The sequence below is a fragment of the Balaenoptera borealis genome (assembly GCF_965194805.1).
Source record: "Balaenoptera borealis genome assembly, chromosome: 1".
NCBI lineage: Eukaryota > Metazoa > Chordata > Mammalia > Artiodactyla > Balaenopteridae > Balaenoptera > Balaenoptera borealis.
Window position 1 is genome coordinate 186,587,206 of NC_138860.1, and position 22,542 is coordinate 186,609,747.

Consider the following 22,542-nt stretch of genomic DNA (forward strand, 5'->3'; position numbering starts at 1 on the left):
AACGTTTCCTCAGAATAATTCCTTTGTTATCTTTATTACAAAGATAACCCTCACTTCACTCATTTCCATTCCTGCAGGAAGTAGTTCCTTATAATTCTTATAGCTTTTTTCACAGAGCACTACGAAACATTCTAGAAGGAATGTTTTTGCCTTTCTTAAATTAACCCTTATTATCACCACTATAAATAATTAACATAGGAATGTATGTCCTAACTACTTCACAAAAGATGTACAACCCATCGATTCCACTGGGCAAGCAAAAAGGGAGACAGAAACAAGCCCCCTTGACTGCTGCTTCTACAGCATTGATCTTACCAGGCGAGAAGTGGGTGTTAAAAGTGCTTACTTCAAAGTAAATAAAATTCTGAGAAGATCAATTAGAAAAGGGGAAAGAAAAAACTCTTCACTGACTGTTCAAATTAATAAGATTTTTCCGCTACTTCTTCTTGGTTCTGACACTACGTGCATTCTCAAGTTCCTCTCTATTTGTTCAATCAGTTATATATGAATACGCCCTGTCCTTCTATATTCTTTTTGATATCTATTCAGAATCTATAATTTCTAAAACCTGGACAGATCAGATTTCATTTTAACAGCCAGCAAAGGACCTGCCAACCGACTGGAGTGGAATTTTGTAATTAAGGAGTAAAATGTTGGCACTTTCTTGCCAAGGAACTGAGTAGATGTGTAAACTCCGGGCAGCGAAACAAATGGTAAGGAATGAGAACAACACAAGTCCCACTGGGCAAAGATGGAGAAGCCAGAGGCAGCTGGGTATGGTGGGAGGCATGTGAGTTCTGGACTCAGGCTCTGCCTGTCCTAGTTGTGTGACGAACCTCCCTGTACCCACGTTTCCTCGCAGTAACTAGGGGCGCTGCTGTGAAGATTAGATAAACGTAGGCTGAGTGCTGACACAGTACCTGGCAGGTGATGCTCATAACGATTCGCAGCTATGAGTACATAATCGCTAAGATTTATTTCTCCTTATCGAGTCTAGATCTGAGACAAGGTCGGGATGTTAGAAGTCTAGAGCGGAGTCAGTGAAAGCAGCATACAATTCTGGTATCTCTGTTAGAGGAAGCTGGAATTAAACAGGCCAGGGAGAGACAGCGTTTCTCCCACAGATAGCTCAGAGTAAAACAGATAATGAAGCACTTTTATCACGTATAGAAATTGATTCCTGACAAGGATGTCTGCTGCATTACTATAGTCATGGATTAGGACTTTATCTACATGAAAAAGACACTTCTATCTTTGGGAAATTTACTTGAGAAACAGTGATACAACGTTCAACCTGATACAAATATCGACCTTCCTGAATCAATATTCAACATTGCACCAACACTCCTCTCTCTCTTTATATACCCTCTAATGATTCTTCTGAACACCGACGAATTGAATGCAGTGTACCTCGCTCCTACGGCTGTCTCTATTTATAGCCTGGAGCTATTTTTGAACACTGCTGGGCACAAGTATCAACTCAGTCCAGAGGAAACTTCAATTTAAGAGCAAAATTGTAAGACAATGAGTGGGAGGGTTAGAAAGAAGATGCTATTATATTTTCTTGCTCAAAGTCACCTAGAAGACCCAAGCGGTCTTTTTCACTCGGGTTTCAGGGGTGAACATTCAGCAACATCATGAGCTATGCTTTTAGCCTCTGCTGCCATTCCACGGGCCATCTAAACAAATACGGTCTGGCTTTACCAAGGCCAAGGAGGTGAATGATTAGCAAAATTTAAGATTAGAAGTGAAAGCAGCGGGACTTCCCTGGTGGTGCAGTGGTTAAGAATCCGCCTGCCAATGCAGGAGACACGGGTTCGAGCCCTGGTCCGGGAAGATCCCCCATGCTGCAGAGCAACTAAGCTCGTGTGCCACAACTACTGAGCCTGTGCCCTAGAGCCCGTGAGCCACAACTACTGAGCCTGCGTGCCACAACTACTGAAGCCTGCACGCCTAGAGCCCATGCTCCGCAACAAGAGAAGCTACCACAATGAGAAGTCCGTGAGTGGCAATGAAGAGTAGCTCCCGCTCGCCGCAACTAGAGAAAGCCCGCACGCAGCAATGAAGACCCAACACAGCCAACAATAAATAAATAAATAAAATTTTAAAAATTTATTAAAAGAAAAAAAAAAAAGAAGAAGTGAAAGCAGCATCACAGTTATACCAGACAGTATGACCCCATATGCTCTTCAACGGATTGCCCGGAGTGAGCTGGAGAGGGACACACACACACACACACACACACACACACACACACACAGACACAAGTTCCAGCCTCTCTGCCATTCCTAAATAGCAGCAATCCATGCAACTGTACATAGGAAAACATGCCTCCCAGAGGAGATGCTGTTCACACCTGGCAGCTCATAAGAATACTCTTCCAACAGATAAATGGAGGGCCTCTCATTTTAGATCCTAGGGTGGGCGAACTTAATGATGACTGATCTTTAATCTTTAATCTTAATGATGACTGATCCTGTTCATGTTCTTGACAAATGATTACATGTAAGTTTTTCTCCAAACTTGCCAGGCAACAACTATGAAATTTTTTCTGTGTACCACTTCACCCCATGAGAAGGTCCTAATGCTTTAGTACATGCAAAGTTTCTCACATCTTGACTCTCCAGGCCACCTGGAGTCATGTGACCCTATCCTGTTTGGATTCAAAGCACACCTCTAATTAGGACTTATAAAAGTTAGTTCCTAAGCACCTAGGCACATGCAGGGGTAAGACTCCATTCCTCTGATACCTGGACCCAAACTGGACACAAGAAAACTCATCACCACCACCACCACCTTCATCATCACCATCATCATCATCTTCTTCTCCATCTTCATCACTACTGTCCCCAGAAAGTGCGAGGAAGAGGAAGGAGAAAGGACTGTCGTACATACTACCGTAACAAAAGCAAAAAAAGTCATCAGGGAACAAAGGAAAACAGAGAGGAGGAAAGCTTTTACAGCTGCTGGCCTTTTAATGAAATCTTACGCTACAAGTTTTGTCTACTGACATGCAGAAAAATAATTCACCTAAATTATATAAAGGCATAGGAACACTTGAGGGGTGGAGGGCGCGGATTAATGGAGTCATGATACTACTTCTTTCTAAGGGGCTGAAGACAAAGTGTCAAGGCATAACCACTTGCCAGAGGTAAGGGATCTGCTCCCTCAACCCCTTGGTCTGACTGTATTTCAACTATGATTAGCAACAGTACGAAAAGTGGAAAAGTGGTCCTGTGAGCCCCAACTCTCAAATACAAGCTGCCCACAGTCTCTGAAATTCATTTGTCATGAGGCGTGACATGTGCACTCGATTTCAAAAACGAAGTGACTTCTTTTTATTTTGTACAGGAAGGAGGAAGAGTGAGGGAGAAGAAGGGAAGAAAGGGTCTCACCATCAAGCAACCTATACTTTCTGATGTGACTGAAGCCTGGCTGGGCGTGGACTCGGGGCACGAGCCTACCGAACCAGTGAGACACGCGGGTTAATGACCCCAAACAGAGAAACACAGGTAACTGAGGTCAGTGCCACACGACAGTTCTTCCAAACCGTGTTAATCTCCTCTCCCTGCACTGCAAACACGCACCCGACTCTCCTGCTGCATAGATACCTAGGAGAGCTCCTTAGGGAGGAGGGCCGTCTGCTCACGGCACCCGCACCGGGTGAGGCGGACAGTAAAGGTGGCCCCGCGCCGGTGGGTCTCTGTCGGGAGGAGCTGGCGGGCACGGCTTGAGGGCTACTAGCTGGCATGGGCAGGCCTGGGGAGCTGGACAGGACGGAGCTGCCCGAGGACCGCGGGGCAGGAGAAGATGACGACCCCCAGGGGTGGGTGACAGTGTAGGGCCGGTACCGCGGAGACGAGGGCTGGCTTCCCGCAGGTGTCCCCGCAGCTGCGCCGTGAGGACTGAGGGAAGCGGGAGGAGCGGACGCCTGGCTGGCTGCCCGGGAGGGGGGCGCCAGAGGCAGACTCATCATTGGCACAGCGCTCCAGACACGCGTGCTGGGAGCTGGGCTAGTCTCATAGAGGCTAAACGAGTTGAGAAAGGGAGGAAAGGAGAGAAAATTGAAGAAAAGCTTGAGATAAATAACTAAAATGGAAAATATCATGTTTTTAAAGAATAGTATAATTTCACTTCATATCTCTAAGTGTTCAAGTATACAGATCTTTTAGAGACTCATCTATATAACTGTAATCAGACTGCCGTACTGATTTAGAGGCTATACTTATAATATGAGAAAGCCTTCTTTCCAAAGAATAACACACTATACACAGCCATTTGTTCCTAAAATTTAATTTACCAATAGCCTAACCATGGAAAGCCAAAGAGACCCATCTGGAAGAGACAGTATCTCCTCAATGAGTCAATCCATCCCCCAAACACAATACATGTCATAACCTGCATGACAGGCCCCCAGATGAACATTCCCTTCTCTTACATACTTCCTGGCTATTTTACCACCAATGAGATGTGCAAAAAGAACCACACCGACCTAGATAAAGAGCTGGCACCGAAGGAACCCACGCTGCAGAACATGGGGCTTGTTCCTGGATTGGAGCCGGTATTTAGCATGAGATTTCTGTCTGGTGACCGAGCTGCTGCTGCAATTGGCTGGGATGTGGCTGTCAGACTGGCAAATGGGTTTTCATCTCTAGTCTGAGTGGACATCATTAGCACTTCCATTAAAATCTGGCCAATCAAGTCCTTAAAATCAGAGAACACTGTTGGAAAGGCAGAATAAAGAAGAGGTTACACATGGTTCTTCATACACACGGTCCTTGAATAAGCCAAAGTGAACCAGAGAAGTTCGATGTGGTATCTTGGGTTGGATTCTGGAACAGTAGAAGGACGTCAGTAGAAAATCTGGTGAAATCCAAGTAAGGTCTGGAGTTTAGTTAACAGTAATATCTTAGTTCTGACAAATATACTATGGTTATGTAAGATGTTAACATTAGGGAAAACTGAGTGAAGTGTATATAGGAACTCCCTGCACTATCTCTAGAACTTTCTGTAAATCTAAAATTATTCCAAAACAGAAAGCTTATTAGAAAAAAAGCAAAAAAGAACTGGAGCCCAGTTGATGAGAGTCACTGCTGATATATATTAACTATAAAAAGAAGCTACTCCCAACTACAGAGGTTAGTTTATTACGCTACAAATGCAACTGGGTTAATATTTCTTCACCTATATATGTTTATATACAGTTAAACTATTAAGTACAAAGTATTTTAGGAAGGGTCTGATATTTAGTCACCACCTGCCTTTCTGGAGCACACTCTGTCTTCTAGCTTCCTTCTTATTCTTTGCAGCTCCCATCTGCTTTACTGTAGGCCTTTAGATATATTTTAAATATTACTAAATAAATAAAATGTCTAACCCATGTAAATCTTATCTGATTTGTTATTAAAAATTACCACTTATATATGTACTGGACAGATTTGAGAATCTTAACAGTTACAATAATTACAAGTGGCAGGGTTCTGAAACTCATGGTTGCTAAGCTCATCTCTATAACCAGAGTTAAGAAGATCTCAGTGAAGTCAGAAGTAAACTATCCATCCACCAGGAACACAGAGGACTCGTGTGTGTGTGTGTGTGTGTGTGTGTTTGTCATGGAAGACAGGCAGCAGAGAAAAGGAAATGCAATCTCCTTGATGTTCATTCACTCATTTAAAATATATCTACTGAGGGATTATTAAGTGCAGGCACTGGGAATACATCAGTGAGCAAAAGAGACAAAAATTCCTGCCAGCAGGGAGGTTATATACTAGTGATACGTAGAAGAACACTCCGGCGCACTTCCCCTCCCTCTTCTGTTCTCGAAATGACTGCTGTAGAGAAAAGTGAGTGTGCCCTGTAATGCTGGTATCTTGCTAAGATATTTTATTACTTTGCTGTAAGTGTGGTTTAGTGTAGCCTCTTAAAATAGAACCCTGTAAACACTGCAAAATATCAACATGTGCTATCTTGCTAAGCAGTTTAATCAAGCAGATTTACTCCACTGTCTCCATATGACACGGGGGGCACTTACAGCAGGTATAGGTCATCCAGAGCGCCTCTCTCAGGATCCCCGGAGACTACCCAGTATACTCCCGCCCAGAGTATAAGAGGCGCTAATGCTCTCTCTAAGCACCTTCTTATTGCAAAGGAAAAAACTTCAACCCTGGGACAGTAGAGACCATTAACTTATTTATACAGTTTTCTTTTAGAGAAATCATAAAAGTAAAAAAAACAATTTATCAATAAGATAAGTGGAAAGTAGCCAAAGAGCAGTGTCCTCATCAAGAAGTATCCCTGTAATCAAACATACAACTGCAAAGCAAGACAATGAACGTGGATAGGAGGGAAAGACAAAAGATTTTTCATTCTGGTTTTCTATTAAGGGCTCTGAAATAAGACAGCTGAGCTTGATTCCTACCTTCTTTTGGGTTCTGCTTAAATTGTGCAGAAAGAGAAGAAAGAAAGATGACATCTCTGTCCCGGTCCTTCCAGGAGACACGGAAGATCTTACAGACCAGCTGTAAGGCCTGTTCTTCAGACACTTCAGAACCTGATGAAGGCTCCTTGTGAGGAAGAAGATTTGAGGGTTAATTTCAAGTAGTAGGAGGTGTGAGTTAGACTTTAATAGAAATACCTAATTCTGATTTAATTTATTTACAAATGAGGATATTTTAGAAATGCATAAAACTATTTACCCACTGATTTAGGGAAAAATAAACTTGCTACTATGACTTCAAGGTTACAACATGTAGGTCTCATGAGCTTACAACACAAGTCTATGGGGGGGGGGAGTATAAAACAGCAGGATTGTTACCAGGAATTGCCAAGGAAGACAGTGATAAAGGATGTACATATATCCCATTTATTTACTTTTCTGAATGCTAAAAGACCAGGTTGACATTCTAGGTACACAACCAATTTTTCTCTAGAAATTTTTCCAGAATTCAATGTTTTTCACTACTTTCCATTACAGAAAGTATCATATATGAAAGAACTTTGTAAACATTCAAAACCTATACAAAATAAAGCACTGCACCACTAGGAGGCTACAGTCCAACTTCTAATAATGTTGCCGAACACCAATAATTTACTGAACAGAAACTGATGCAATTATTTCTACCAGTTCTACACCATGACACACACCAAAAACCCAAAAAATCCTTTTTTCTAAATATAGGGAACTAAATCTCAGATGATAACAAAATATAAAAGCCTCCTGTTTCCTCACATTCTTGCTTCAATTCCCAGTCATTTCCCTCAGAATACAACCAAAGATGTGATGACCTACTTGCTTAAGCAATTAAAGACCGACAGAAAAAATTCAAATTAGCTCTAAATTAATTGCTAACATTTACTGATAAAAACATGGACCTGAAACAAAGATAACTGAAGGATTTTTATCACATAAAAGGACTGAGTTATACTTCCATTAATAAGGGTGATCAAGGTGACCCACTTTTCCTGAAAAAAGAAAAAGAAAAAAAGAAAAAAACCCAATCACCTTAAATAGGATCTGCTGGTTTGGGGTGGCATTCTCTCATAGACTTTACAGATACAAGACATGAAGCAGTGCTTATTTATATTACCTGTAACTAAAAACAGAAGCAAGGGCTTCATCTCTTACCAACCTTATCGCTGAGGCTCCTTTTTTCTCTTCGGTCATTTTCATCAACTTCCATATTTTCAATACCCGAATCCACATCCACCTGGGACATGCTTTAAGTATAAAAGACAATCAGTCTTTTACCTTTGATAAATCCACCCAATGTCATAGCTGCTGGTTGAGGAAAAGTTTTTGTTTTTTGGGGGGTTTTTTTTTTGGCCGTGCCGCATGGCTTAACGGACCTTAGTTCCCCAACCAGGGATTGAACCCAGGCCCTCAGCACTGAAAGCACCAAGTCCTAACCATGGGATCGCCAGGGAATTCCCTGGGGAAAAGTTTTAAAATATCAATCAAGATCAGTCAGGAAAGCAAAATAATAAAGGTTCATCTTTTTTCCCATTAATTTTTAAGAGCTCTTCATATATTAGGATATAAACATTCTATCATTCTTGTTGAAAATATTTTTCCCAAGTTGTCATTTCCTTAGGCTCACTTTCAAAAATAATAATAATATTGTCGGAAATATTTTCCTCAAGTTGTCATTTTCTTAGGCTCACATTCAAAAACAAAAATGAAGAGCAGATTTTCTATACATACTATTTCTAAATGATATACAATCAATCAGAGCCTGATTACAAAATCTGGTGAAGTACATATATTATTTCCCCCACATTAAATAACTGTCCCAGCACCATTTATTGAAAAGACCATCCTTTTCAACACCAATATGAAATCACCTACGTCATATGTCCAACTGTCATATGCGTGCGGGTCTCCTGGATACTCACTGCTGTGCTATTAGACAATCTGTCTGTCCCTGAGCCAATACCACTGTATTGTACTTACTACGACTTAACAATAAACCTTGCTATCTGCTAGGTCAATGCCTCTACCTTGTTCTTCTACTTCAAGAGAGTCTTGGCCATTCTTGGCCCTTTGCTCTTCCACACATACTTAAGAATCAGCTTGACAGGTTCCTTAAAAATCCTGTTGGGATTTTGACTAGAATTTCACTGACGCTATAGATCAAATTGGGAAGAAAAGACGACATTATGTTACTGATCTATCCATGGACAAGGTACCTCTCTCCAAGTATTTAAGGTCTTCTTTCAATAAACTTTGATAATTTTCTCCCTAAGTCTTTCACTTCTTTTGCTAAATTTATCCTTAGGCACTATATATATATATATATATATTTTTTTTTTTTTTTTGGCTGTGTTGGGTCTTTGCTGCTGCGTGCGGGCTTTCTCTAGTTGTGACAAGGGGGGGCTACTCTTCGTTGTGGTGCGCGGCCTTCTCATTGCGGTGGCTTCTCTTGTTGTGGAGCATGGGCTCTAGGCACACGGGCTTGCTTCAGTAGTTGTGGCTCACGGGCTCTAGAGCCCAGGCTCAGTAGTTGTGGCGCACGGGCTTAGTTGTTCCGCAGCATGTGGGATCTTCCCAGACCAGGGCTCGAACCCATGTCCCTTGCATTGGGAGGCGGATTCTTAACCACTGCACCGCCAGGGAAGCCCGGCACCAAATATTTTTAAATAAAATTGTGAATGGGCCTTTTTAAAAATTAAGTTTTCTAATTTGCTGCGAGTACATAGTAATGTAACTGACATTAGACACAGACCTCTTATAAGCTACTTGTTTACTTATACACTGGGCTTATAAGGCAATCATTTTATCTCCAAATAATAACTGTTTTGTTTCTTTCACTCCAATCCTAACTTGCTTTACTGCAGTGGGTAGGATCCCATGTTGAACAGAAGCAGAAACAGCACTCATTCTTGTTTTTATTCCTGATTTTAAAGAGAATGCTTCTAATTTCTTACCACTGAGTATGAGAGCTGCTGTGGTTTTTTGGTAGATGTCCTTTATATTAGTGAGAATAAGAGGCTATGCTGTGGTAACACATACACTCTACAATCTTAGAGGCTTCCCACTATAAGGGTTTGTTTCTTGCTTACGCAAAGTTTGATGAGTGAAGCAACCTTACTCCATCTTTAATCTACGCCGTCTGCAATATACAGCCTCCAAGGTCACTGGAGCAAGAGAAGAGAGGGATGGAGGAGGAACATCGGCTCAACTGCCTTCACCTAAAAGTGATACATGTCACTTCCATTCACAAGTCTACTGGACAGAACTAGTTAATTGGCCCCAATCTAATGGCAAAGGAGACTGGAAATGCAGGGAACCCTGTGGAATATTTGGTGAACTCTGTCTCTGCCCTACAATTTAAGGATGCAACTTTCTGTCTCCTGTTTGCTAAGATTTTTACCATGAATCAATGTTGAATTGTATCAGACCTTTGCAACTTCCAAGATTATATGGCTTTTCTATTTAATATATAATGTGGTGAATAATATTTATAGATTTTCTAATGTTAAAGCACCTTTGCATTCTTAAGATAAACCCGAGTTGGTCATGTTATATTATTTTTTTTAACTAATCTTTTAGTTGAAATATACAGAAATGTGCATACATGATGTGTTTGGCTGAACAGTTTCACAAAGGAAACATACTAGTGTAACCGGCACCCAGATCAAGCAACAGAACATTACCAGCACCCCAAAAGTCCCCCCTCATGACCCTTTCAATCACTACTACGCTAGCCCACAGTAACTGCTATCCTGGCATCTAGCCCGATAGAGGTTTTGTTTTCTTTTTATGTGTTGCAGTATTTGATTTGCCAGTATCTTCAGACTTTTGCAAATATGTTCATAAGTATGATTACCATGTAATTAATTTTCTTCTTTTACATTATTCTTGTCTGGTTTTGTACATTAAGGTCATATTAGCCTCGTAAACTGATTTGGTAAGTTTAACAATTACCTGAAAAATGTGTGTAAAGTTGGAATGCTGGAATTACCTATAAAATCATATGAGAAATGTGCTTTCTTTGGAAAATTTTAAAATACTGATTCAATTTATTTCACGTTTTTTTGATTATTCAGGTTCTCTCTTTTTTCTTGAGTCAATTTTGGGAGAATGTGTTTTTCTAGGAATTTGATTTTCATCCAAATTTTCAAATTTATGTGCATCCTGCATATTTACATTTTTCACAGAATTCTCTTTTTCAGTAACAAGTACTACTGAGTGCCCATTCTATGCAGGCATTGCTCCAGGTGTCTGACATGCCAACAAACAAAGAGACAAAAAAATCCCTGCATCATGGAGCTTCCATTCTAGTTAAAGGGAGAAAGATAATAAACAATAAACAAAGCATATAGTATATGATAAATGCTATGGAAAAATTAAAGAAAAAAGAGCAGGGAAAAGGCAATTGAGAGGGCAGGGCTTTCCCCCTTTTAAACGGGGTGACCTCACTGAAATGCTATCTGGGCAAAAATATGAAGGTGGTTAGCCATGCACATATCCAGAGGAAAAGTATTCCAAGTAAAGGGGTTTTATTCCCAATATTTATTTATATTCTCTTTCCATTTTTCATTTTTAATATATTATATATAGCTTTATATTCTCTTTAAGAAGCACATTAGCTGCAACACACAAATGATGATATGTAATATTTGTTATTGTTCAGTTGTAGATACTTCCAAATTTCCATTATGATTTCTTCTTTGACTTGTATTTAGAAGCATGATCTGTTTTTAAAATTTCCAAATTCATGATGGGTTTTTAAAAGATTTTTTTACCTTATATAATTATCTAAGCTAATGTCAGAAAACATGATCTGTATGATTCTGACTCCTGAAACCTTTGGGTCAATGGGTATTATTAGAAAAGAATGTGTATTCTCCAACTGCAGAGTGCAAAGTTCTGTATCTTTCAATTAGATCAAACTTGTTAGCTGTGTTGTTTAATTTGTCCATATGCTTACTGATGTTTATTCTCTTTGCTCTATTGATGGCTGAAGAAGACATGTTAAAAACCTCCCATTATGATTATGTCTGTGTCAATTTCCTCTAGTTCTATCAAGATTTGCCTTATTTCGTGTTGCTATTATATTACTAAGTGCATATACTTTGGAAACTGTTATATCCTACTGGTAAACTAAACACTTATCACTGTACAGTGCTTATTTCTAGTAATACTTTGTGACAAAGTCTAATTTATTAATATACTTTCCTCTATTTTCTTTTGCTTAGTATTTGCCCGGTATATTTTTTCCCTTTCTTTTATTTTCAAACTTTCTCTAACCTAATGTTTCAGGTATGCCTTCAGTAAACAAGAATAAAGCTGTGTTCTATTTTGTTTTTAATCCAACCTGACGTTTCACTGTGATTTACTGTGATTACTGACATATTTTCATTTCTTTTTACCATCTTATTTTGTGCTGTTTGCCTCTTTTTTAAAATCTGCGTTTCTTTCTTCCCTTTCTTTGAATTGACTTAAATTCCCTCCCTACCCACCCCAATTCCATATTTTCCCTTTGCTGGTTTGAAAATAAACTCTTTCTATTCTTTCAGTGGTTACCCTTGAAACTTTATCAAGTATTTTTAAATCAAAATCTAAAAGTTGGCCACTATCTTTACCCCTCTCCCAAGTATACAATCACTCCCCTTCTGGCTTACCTGCTATTGCTGTTCAGTATGTTAGATCTACCTGATAATTTACTTCTCTCCCCCTATACTAGTTCATAAACTGTTATTACTGTGTTACACCATCAGTGTTTAGGGTTACCAAATATTTAATATTTTCTTGACTCATCTTTCCTTCTTGCATCTCAGACATTATAGTCCTGAGATCATTTTCCTTCATCTTAAAGTGCATCTGTTAAAAGTTGGGGTCTTCTGGTGACAGACTATCAGGTTGTTCTAGTTTGTTTTTTAAATCTATAAATGTCTTTATTTCACCCTTGCTCTTAAAAGATAGTTCCACAAGGGCACATAATTCCCAGCTGACAGTTACTTTCTCTCAGCACTTAACGCTATTTCCACCATCCTCTGGCCTCCATCACTGAGACATCTATCTAACTATTGTTCTTTTGTAGATAATCTCTCATTTCTCTCTGGCTGCTTTAAACGTCTTTGTCTTTGGTGTTCTGCAATTTTACTATAAAATGTCTAGATATGAATTTCTCTTTGTTTAATCTGCTCGTGAGTTGTTGGGCTTCCTGAATCTGAGGATTCATAACATTTATCAACTCCAGAAAAATCCTCCGCCATTTATCTTTTTGATAATGGCTTCCAAACCAGCAGAGGAAAAAACATGGAATAAGGAGAGGGGTGGGGAATCTCCCAGTCTGCCTATTCTCTCCTTTTGACATTTCTATTAGATATATATTGGACCTGTGTCCTCTGTGTTTCTAAATACCCTTCATATTTTTCAGTTCTTTTTCTCTTTGTGGTGCACTCTGGGTAAGTTCTTCAGCTCTATCATTCCATTTGTTAATTTCTCTTTAGTTATTTTAATCCACTGTTTATTATTATCTTTTCATTTCTAGAAATTCTGTTTGGTTCTTTTTCAAATGTGCTTGGTTGTTTTTATAGTTATTTACACCTTATTCATGTTTTCAATACCCTTTTAAATTTATTTAAACATATACATTTTACATTCTGTATTTGATAATTCCAAAACCCAAAAACCTCTAGGTGAATAATTCTGTTTTTATTGATTCTATAGACTCTTACTCATGGTGGCTTTTTTCTAGCGTGCTTTAATTTTTGACCATGAGTTCATATTTCCTGGAAATTTTTCTAAGGACATTCTCTAAAGACTTGGATGACTTATGTTTATATCTGCTAGATGCCTAAAGACACTAAAGAGTCCATTGCATATGACAGTCTTAGCCTGAGGTTTTTCAGACTACCACAGTAGTGTAAATTTAGGTTCTAAACCCATGTGAAAGTTACCCACTGGCCAAGAAATTGCAGAGTTGACTTGATTTTTAAAAATTCATCCACTCAGAGCAAAGGTAATAAGAACACAATTGTTTTTACGCTATGGGGTTGGTTTTTTCTACTTGATCTTCTTCCTGGGAGCGTAGTCCTTTCTGAATTCTTGCCTAATGCGGGGTAATCTCTGACCTGGCCCCTCACCCCAACCCACCAAGTGCACGACACCCCAGTATCCTAACACACACAGACAATGGTATCTGTCTGGCCCACTGACATAAACAGAGGGGGCTGCTTGAGGGCAAAGGAGCCAGGCCCTGGAGGTCTGGCTGCCCAAGGAGTAATCAACCCTTCAGCGACTCTGTTATCCAGTCACAGTACACCTTCAACACCGGAAGGCTCTGCTCCAAGACACCCTGATCCTCACGGAGCTCCGAGAATATGGGGCTTACGTGCCTATACCCTTCCAAACTTTTAAAATTTCACCAAGCAGCAAATCTTTGCAGAGATTTTTAGGGGCCGACCTATGCTTGCCAACTTTGCATTTACAAACTAAAGACATTAAAAAAAATTTTTTTTTAACCACCTATACCATTATTTCATAAAAGACATTCCAACACCAAAAACAAAAAAAGGTATACAGAACATTTCAGAATAAAACAAAGACCTTTCAATTTACTATATTTAGCTCTGATTTGCTAAGGACTGGCATGGATCTCTGGGCTGGCATTTGAGACCACTGGACTAGAGATTAAAGTGAATGGATCTTTCCCTTTCCATCAACAAAGCAGCTTACTGGAAAACTGGCTTACATTACCTTTTTTCACAAGAGACTCCATCGATATCCATGCTCTGGGAACGTGAGAGAGACTGAGATTGTGTTTCAAGGCTATTGGAGGGCGAGCTGCTGAGAGAACTGACTCCTTCACTGCTCTGGCTTCGATGGGCTACTCCTAACCAGAAGAGACATGCAAGGTGAAGTCTCATGTGAGATAAGGTCAAAGCTATTTGTAACGGCAACAGTAAACACACAGAATCGGCATTCACACAATCATGACAGTTGGCAACCGAGGAATTTCTATCAGAATATTACACTGAAGGTTGAAGGAACATTAAAATCATAGGAATGTTAGCAAGAAATCATAATTTATCAACAGATATCACTTGAGGTCAGTTACAGAGCTACATCTGATATCTAAAACTAACTCATCACCTTCTCTTTCACTAATTCAAACTATGGTCCCTGAGTACAAATCAGCTTCCAAGACAGTCCAGAAATATCCTTGAAATATACCAAAAATAAGATACCTTAGTGAATGGATAGAGAGACAGATAGATGGAGAGATGTGTGATAAAACAAATACAGTAAAATGTTAATGGTAAAATCTAGGTGATGGGTATATAAGCATTCACTGCAAAATTCTTTCTACTTCGCTGTATGCTTAAAATTTTCATAATAAGATGTCGAATAGATCCATCTAAGCCATGACCTTAAATACAGATCAATCCATTTATTAACTGAAGATCTTATCTTGTGATAGTTTGGGGAAAACAAAAATCCTGACATCATCCTTGCCCTCACAGAGCCCACAGTGTAGTGAACCACCGCCAGGCACACAGGAACACAGTGTTTCTAGTAATGTCTTCAAAACCATCTTTTTCACAGAATTTTAAAAATTACTTTAACTCTATGAATATCTTTCTACAAAAAAAAAAAAAAGTTTACCCAGGCATTTTCAAGTACTTAAAAAATATATACCTATGTTGCTGAAAGGAAAATGGCTCATATATTTTAAAAGCAAAACAAAACAACTTGAGTTATCACTTGTAGCTGAAACAACTATCAAGTGGATGAAACTTTAACCCTCCCAGCATCCCAAGAAAGTCCACTTGCCACCCTTTCAATTCCCTCTTCGTTAAAGACTTTATCCATGCCTGACAGGTTTTTTTTTTTTTTTAATTTAAAATCTTTCTTTTTTTTTTTTTTTAAACCCATTATTTACTTTGTTTATTTATTTATTTATTTATTTTTGGCTGTGTTAGGTCTTTGTTCCTGTGCTAGGGCTTTCTCTAGTTGTGGGGCCGCTCTTCATTGCGGTGCGTGGGCCTCTCACTATCACGGCCTCTCTTGTTGCGGAGCACAGGCTCCAGACGCGCAGACTCAGTAATTGTGGCTCATGGGCCTAGTTGCTCCGTGGCATGTGGGATCTTCCCAGACCAGGGCTCGAACCTGTGTCCCCTGCATTGGCAGGCAGACCCTCAACCACTGTGCCACCAGGAAAGCCCTGACAGCAGGTTTTAACATGGACCTGTTTTTTTGTTTGTTTGTTTGTTTTTTTAATTTTTAATTTTTTTTGGCTGTGTTGGGTCTTCATTGCTGCGCGTGGGCTTTCTCTAGTTGCTGCGAGCGGGGGCTACTCTTCGTTGCGGTGCGTGGGCTCCTCATTGCTGTGGCTTCTCTTGTTGCAGAGCACGGGCCCTAGAGTGTGTGGGCTTCAGTAGTTGCAGCACGCAGGCTTAGTAGTTGCGGTGCGCGGGTTCTAGGGCACACGGGCTTCAGTAGTTGTGGTGCAGGATCTGTAGTTGTGGCTCACTGGCTCTAGAGAGCAGGCTCAGTAGTTGTGGCGCACGGGCTTAGTTGCTCTGCGGCATGTGGGATCTTCCCGGACCAGGGATCGAACCTGTGACCCTAGCATTGGTAGGCGGATTCTTAACCACTGCACCACCAGGGAAGTCCCAGACCTGTTTATTAAAACTTTTGCAGGACTCAGGAGGGAAAGAGAAACTAAATTTTTACTATTCATAAGTAGATTCAAGTAAAATACCAAAAGCATCTGAGAATTTTGATGTAGTAGTGAGAATTTTGAAACAAGCTTAGAGAAGACAGTAAAACTTTAAATCATTAATTCCAGTGTAACCCAAAATAAGTCCTCAATAAATATTTGTTGAAGGACTAAATAACAGAGCATCAACAATGTCCTGAAGAGAATATAATTTTACCTACCACACTGAAAGGACTGACAAATTTTAATAAAATAATAAAGTTCAACAATTTTTATGGGATATCAATTTAGCAGCTTTTAAATCTCCACCTTATAAAAACCAGTTCTAAAATTAAATTGATAATTACAATAAGTTGTTTAAGTAACTATACTTGTAACATAGGGTGCTATGCTATACTATGTATACAATAACCCTATAGTAATAGAGTGCCAGAGTATATCATATAGTATAATATACTGTATTTGCAATATTTTTATAAGACAGCAAGAATATCATCTGAATTCTTTTTTTCCTCAACCCTCCATATGATCTTCACAAGGCTCAAGTGGGGCAATTCTCCCCAGAATTTATTATGTCTACCAGTGTTCCCCAATCTCTACAAACCATCTAGAATCTAGGAGGGACCCCACTTCTTTCTTTTTATTTATTTATTTGGCTGTGTTGGGTCTTCATTGATGCACATGGGCTTTCTCTAGGTGCAACAAGCGAGGGCTACTCTTTCGTTGCGGTGCGCGGGCCTCTCATTGCAGCGGCTTCTCCCGTTGCGGAGCGCGGGCTCTAGGCGTGCGGGCCTCAGCAGTTGTGGCACGCAGGCTCAGCAGTTGTGGCGCACGGGCTTAGTTGCTCCACGGCATGTGGGATCTTCCCAGACCAGGGCTCGAACCCATGTCCTCTGCGTTGGCAGGCAGACTCCAGCCACTGTGTCCCCAGGGGAGCCCCCCACTTCTTTCTTAAACTTAAAACGGAGGGTCTCTTTGACTTTATCTAGAATCGATATAAATTAAATACTGTAACTAAAATCAAATCAAAACAACAGTACAAAATATCACTTTGGGGACTCCCTTGGTGGCAAAGTGGTTAAGAATCCACCTGCCAATGCAGAGGACACGGGTTCGAGCCCTGGTCCGGAAAGATCCCACATGCTGCGGAGCAACTAAGCCCATGTGCCACAACTACTGAGCCTGCGCTCTAGAGCCCGTGTGCCACAACTACTGAAGCCCGCGCTCCTGGAGCCCATGCTCCCCAACAAGAGAAGCCACCGCAATGAGAAGCCCTCGCACCACAACGAAGCGTAGCCGCTCACCGCAACTAGAGAAAGCCCGCACACAGCAACGAAGACCCAACGCAGCCAATAAATAAACAAATTAAATTAAAAAAAAAAAAAAAAGAAGCTGGGACTAGATGGGAGAAACAACTTGTAGGACTCACTACAGCTTCCCAACCCTTGCTTTAGTTACTTGTAACTGAAAGCATCTCAATTAAGAAGGCTGCCAGGTGACTGCCAAGTCACTCCCGGATGAGGACCTCCTTCCCATGGGTGGCAGCCCACCCAGTATTTGTCTCTGTTAGAAAGCACGTCATTCTGGAACAGAAGTCGTCCCTTCATGCTCAGCGGATAATGAAGCTACCCACTGGCCCTATTTTTACCATCTAGGACCAAAGGAGGCAAGCATAAGCCGTCCTCCTCCTCATGACGTTTCACATTGTTTTCATGGAAAGCTATCACAACCTCCTGAGATTTCTTTTGTTTGAACTACACGTGCCTACGTTGTTTTGGTCATTTGCTCTTGCAATCCACTTACTGATTCAACAGATCATTATTCGGTGCCCACCACGTGGCATGCACTGTTAAGGCACTGGGCACGCAGCAGTGAATAAAACGGACACAAGTCCCTGCCCCGCGGAGCTTATACTCTAGCAGAGGAAGCAGAGAAACCAGGATATACAAGTAATATACATGCTATGTCAGCTGGTGACAGGAGCTCGAAGAAAAAGTGTCTATGTCAGATAGAGGTTGCACTTTTAGACAAGGCGGCCAGAGAAAGCCTTTTTGAGAAAGTGACACTTGGATAAACAACTGAAGAGCTGAACGAAAAAGCCATGTGGATTTTAGGGTAGGAGCATTCTGGGCGAAGAAATAGCAAATACAAAGGCCCCCACTAGGTACCATGCCTGGCATGTTCCAGGAACAGAGGGGAAGCCAGTATGGCTGGAGCAGAGGGAGCGAGGAGGGCAGTGAGGGAGGAGGGCAGGGCCAGGGCAGGGCCAGGTCACACGTGGCCCCGCGTCCAGGTGAGGACTCTTTCATTCTGAGCGAGGCCAGGAGCCAACAGAAAATGATGTGACCTGTCTTACGAGGGATTCGTTTTCTATTTTGTTTTGTTTAAACTTGTTTATTTAATAGATCCCTGAAAATCTGTTTATCCAACCTGCCAAGAGCATGGCTAATAACATCTACCTATTTATGATGATGAATAATGATGATTACATGAGAAACATAATCGGGACTGAACAGCATAGAGGGGCGCTGCCAAGAGCTAACCATCCAGGGCCGCCCGAGTCTGTTGGTTTGTGACGGTAACTATCCTGCTTGCTGTAAAAAATAACGCTGCTCTCACACAATATGCTGTACTTATGCTTTAGTGGGATGCAGTATGGCTCTACACCGAGAACAGACTGAGGTGAAGCGAGGGTAGGCGTGGAGGGACCAGTCTGGAGCCCACTCCAGGAATCCAGGCAAGATATGCTAGTGCCTTGAACCTGGAGAGGTGGTGAGATGAGAAGCGATGGTGAGAATGGGGTCTGGTTCTAAATTTTGCCGACAGACCTCGAGCTGGGGTCGGCAAGCTTCAGTCCACAGGCCACACTTACCTATTTTTGTAAACAGAGTTTTATTGGAACACAGCAATGATCATTAGTTTACGTATTGCCTATGGCTGCTTCTGTGCTATGGGGCGGAGAAGAATATTTGTGACAGAGACGGCACAGCCTGCAGAGCCAAAAATATTTACTATCTGGCCCTTTAGAGAAAGAGTGTGCTGACCCCCGATCTAGAATATGAGGTAAAAAGAAGAGAGAATGTTTTAGGCTTAAGTAGCTAGAAAAAAAAAAAAGTTGTCATTTATTGAGAAGGGGTCCTAGGAAAAGATAAGATGTAAGGAAATATCAGGAACTCGATTTTGGACGTGTTACCTGTGAGATGTGTATTAGATGATGTATGAGTCTGAGGTTCAAAGAACAGGCCTGAGCTGGAGACATAAACTTAGGCATCATCAGATTAGAAATATTAATTAAACCCAGGAAGCTGGATAAAATCAGTAAGAGAATAGGTATAGATGGAGAGGACAAGAGGTTAACTGAGTCCTGGAACCCTGACACTTCGAAGCCAGGGAAACGAAAAAGACTCACACAAAGAGCTAAGAAGGAACAGATGGACACAGGATGAACCCCAGGAGCGTGATGCTCTGGGGCCGAACGGAGAAAGCACTTCAAGGAGAATAAGGCCAAAGCCACGTTGCGTGGGGCTGACAAGTCAGATCAGACAGTGACTCAGAGCAGACCACGGGAGGCCTCACCTGACGGGATTGGACTCAGCAGAGGTACAAGGACAGAAGGAGGAGACTGAGGACAGGCAACTCTTTCTAGGAGTTCTGTTGTGAAGGGGTGCAGAGATGTGGGGTGGAAGCCAGCAGGGTATATGAGATCGAGAGAGTTCCTTTCTATTTACTCCCAAGAGGGGAGAAGGAACAGCATGTACAATGGCTGTTAAAAGAAAAAATAAAAGGTTTCCACTTGAGATGGAAAACCAGATGAAGCAGGAGAGAGACAGGCACTGCTGGAGCAACGGCTCTGGGTAGGTGAGAGGAGGTGGGACCCGCGGTGCAGCCTGCAGTTAGGGCAGGGACAGTTCAAGCCTAACAAGAACTGGCCACACATTCGAGTAGGTGGGTGGAGGCATGATCGAAGCTTAAGGAGGTAAGTTCCCTTCTGCCTGCATCTGTTTTCTCCACGAAATAGGCAGGCAGGCCACCAGCTGAGAGTGTACATGGAGAATGAGGTGTCACAGAGTGGAAGAGAAGGTTATGAAATAGACTGTGGGAGAGTGAACCAGGAAATACGGTATAACTACCTGCTCGTATTAAGGGTCCACTTGAGTTTGTGATCATGAGTCTGAGATGAGACAGCTAGTATGGTTTTTCTCTAGCCTTATTCCACGGCAAGAGACCAAGAATAGGAGGGGAATGGGATTTAAAACGAGGATCATGGTTTAACCAAGCGAGTAAGACAAAGCGAGAGAGAGAGGCCAGAGAGGGAGTGACAGTAGTGACTGACGATGGAATTTCCACAGGGTGAGGAGGGAAGTGAGAATACGAGGGGAGGAAAAAGCAAAGAAAGTGATGGGTCAATGGACTGTAGCCCTGAGGGAACCCTCAGGACTTGGGCACAGAGGGCTGAGCTAGAAAGCTGAAGGTGGTGATCAGAAAATCACTGAGATTGAAAGATCTAGAGCCTGACCATGGCAGTGAGTGGGTGGAGTCAGGTGGAAGAAAAGGTCGCTGAAGGAGAGGAGCTCAAGAAACGGAGAGGTCGGAGTGCTGGAAGCGTCATCCATGTGGCTACTGACATCATCATGAATTAAGACAGAAATGGTATTGGAGAGACAGACAGTGGACAGAACTGTGGGTGGCGGGTCAGAGGATAAGCCACAACAAGCTAGAGGAGTGGGGAATACCATTTGGTGACACAAGATTGAAACCGATGTGTTTTTAGGGTGGAGGAAGAATGGTCTAGAAGAAGAAATGAGAACGCGACAGAGGAGGAGCACAAATCCAGCGAGAGCCCCAAGGGGAAGGGATGTTCACAGAGCAGAATTCTGCTGGTGACAGAGCAGGAGGATTTCAGAATTTGAGGAGGTGGCGAGGTGGGGTGGGAAAGGTGCATGTAACACACCAGGTAATGATTAGAGCCTGTGAGATGAGGGATGAGGACGTGGGAGACCAGGTGGCTGACATGAGCGGGGATAAGGGGCATGCCGAGATTATTCCTGGTGGTCCCAAAGAGACGCCGTGCTGTGGCTGGGAGGGTGGAGGAGCTTGCCAGGAGCAGGCAGAGTTCTGGGTCTCCTGCCTGACCTTTGCTGATGTAGTGAAATTTTAAGCCCCTCCCCATGCCACTAGCTCTTCCCTGGACAACTTCCAGCATTCCGGGTGGGGTCTGATCATGGTGAGACAAGCAGCCCTGCTGGTAGCACAGCTTCCAAGGAAAAGAAGAAAACCCAGTTGGAATCCTGAACCCACCTCCTGTTAGAAGACCATCACGCCTTCTCCAAGCAGTGTACACAGGAAACGTTTCAGGCACAGGCGTAGTTTACTACTAACGGGTGTTTTGGCCTGAACCTCTCTCACTTTTATAATTAACAGATTTTTTTTTTTTAACATCTTTATTGGAGTATAATTGTTTTACAGTGGTGTGTTGATTTCTGCTTTATAACAAAGTGAATCAGTTATACATATGTGGGAGGGAGGGAGATGCAAGAGGGAAGAGATATGGGAACATATGTATAATTAACAGATTTATGTAGACGCATTTATATTTGCATGGGGAGAAGCCTACAATGATGCCTAACAAGAGTTACAGTAACAAACTCTGCAGATACTTTAAACTGACAAGTTATCCTAGACCATGAAGACAGATTATTCCAAGGTGACAAAGGGAGAGTGCATGAAATGACTGCAGAGCTGACAATCATATATTTCATTATTAGGTGATATGATGATCAACGCAGGTCTCTTCGCATCTGCATTTCCCTAATTAAAATCTTAATTATTAAAATAATTATAATGGTAATAATGATTATGTTTGATAGAAAAGTTCACTTAGTGAAAAGACAGATTTTCAAACATACAGTATGAGTCAATATCAGCATTTCCCACCAAAGATAGTCCTGGATATCAACTATGAGCTCATTAATTATAAAGAAATAAACCTTTACGATAGTTAAACAATTGTCAATGAGACAGATAGAAAACATCACATCAGGTGAACTTTTATACCCTGAAATTTTAGAGAGTTCTATGGCAATGCAGAATGAAGACAAGGAAATCCATAATCAGAGGCTTGTCATTTTGACCATTAGTTCAATCTTGCATTTTCAGATTATTTTATCTTAAAAAAAAAGCATCAACCAAACTCATGAAGTCAGCAGAACCAAATTTAGTCTTAATCTCCTTGCCATCAGAGATAAAGACCTGACCCTGTTTGAAAAAAAAGATGAAAGTTATAGAAAGGAAAACAAGTAGCTTCAACAGATCACTATCAAAATGAACAGACATTAGCAAAACACACTCTAATGATCTTAATCTTTACTGCTTG

The 22,542-nt window shown here is 41.4% G+C and overlaps 1 protein-coding gene across 4 annotated transcripts in view; it reads right to left on the minus strand.

Moving 5' to 3' along the window:
• The window catches only part of UBE4B (ubiquitination factor E4B), a 112,120-nt gene that overhangs the window by 59,281 nt on the left and 30,297 nt on the right, over positions 1 to 22,542 (minus strand). For 2 of the 4 annotated variants that reach the window (XM_082352869.1, XM_082352870.1), the window contains 4 exons: positions 14,204 to 14,339; positions 7,629 to 7,716; positions 6,419 to 6,563; positions 4,493 to 4,721 (listed from right to left, as the gene is read on the minus strand). In XM_082352869.1, the coding sequence (XP_082208995.1) occupies positions 4,493 to 4,721; positions 6,419 to 6,563; positions 7,629 to 7,716; positions 14,204 to 14,339 (598 nt within the window). Of the gene's footprint in view, positions 1 to 2,750; positions 2,895 to 3,611; positions 4,029 to 4,492; positions 4,722 to 6,418; positions 6,564 to 7,628; positions 7,717 to 9,558; positions 9,634 to 14,203; positions 14,340 to 22,542 lie in introns of those variants that run through there. The other 2 variants (XM_082352868.1, XM_082352867.1) reach the window with 2 other exon arrangements.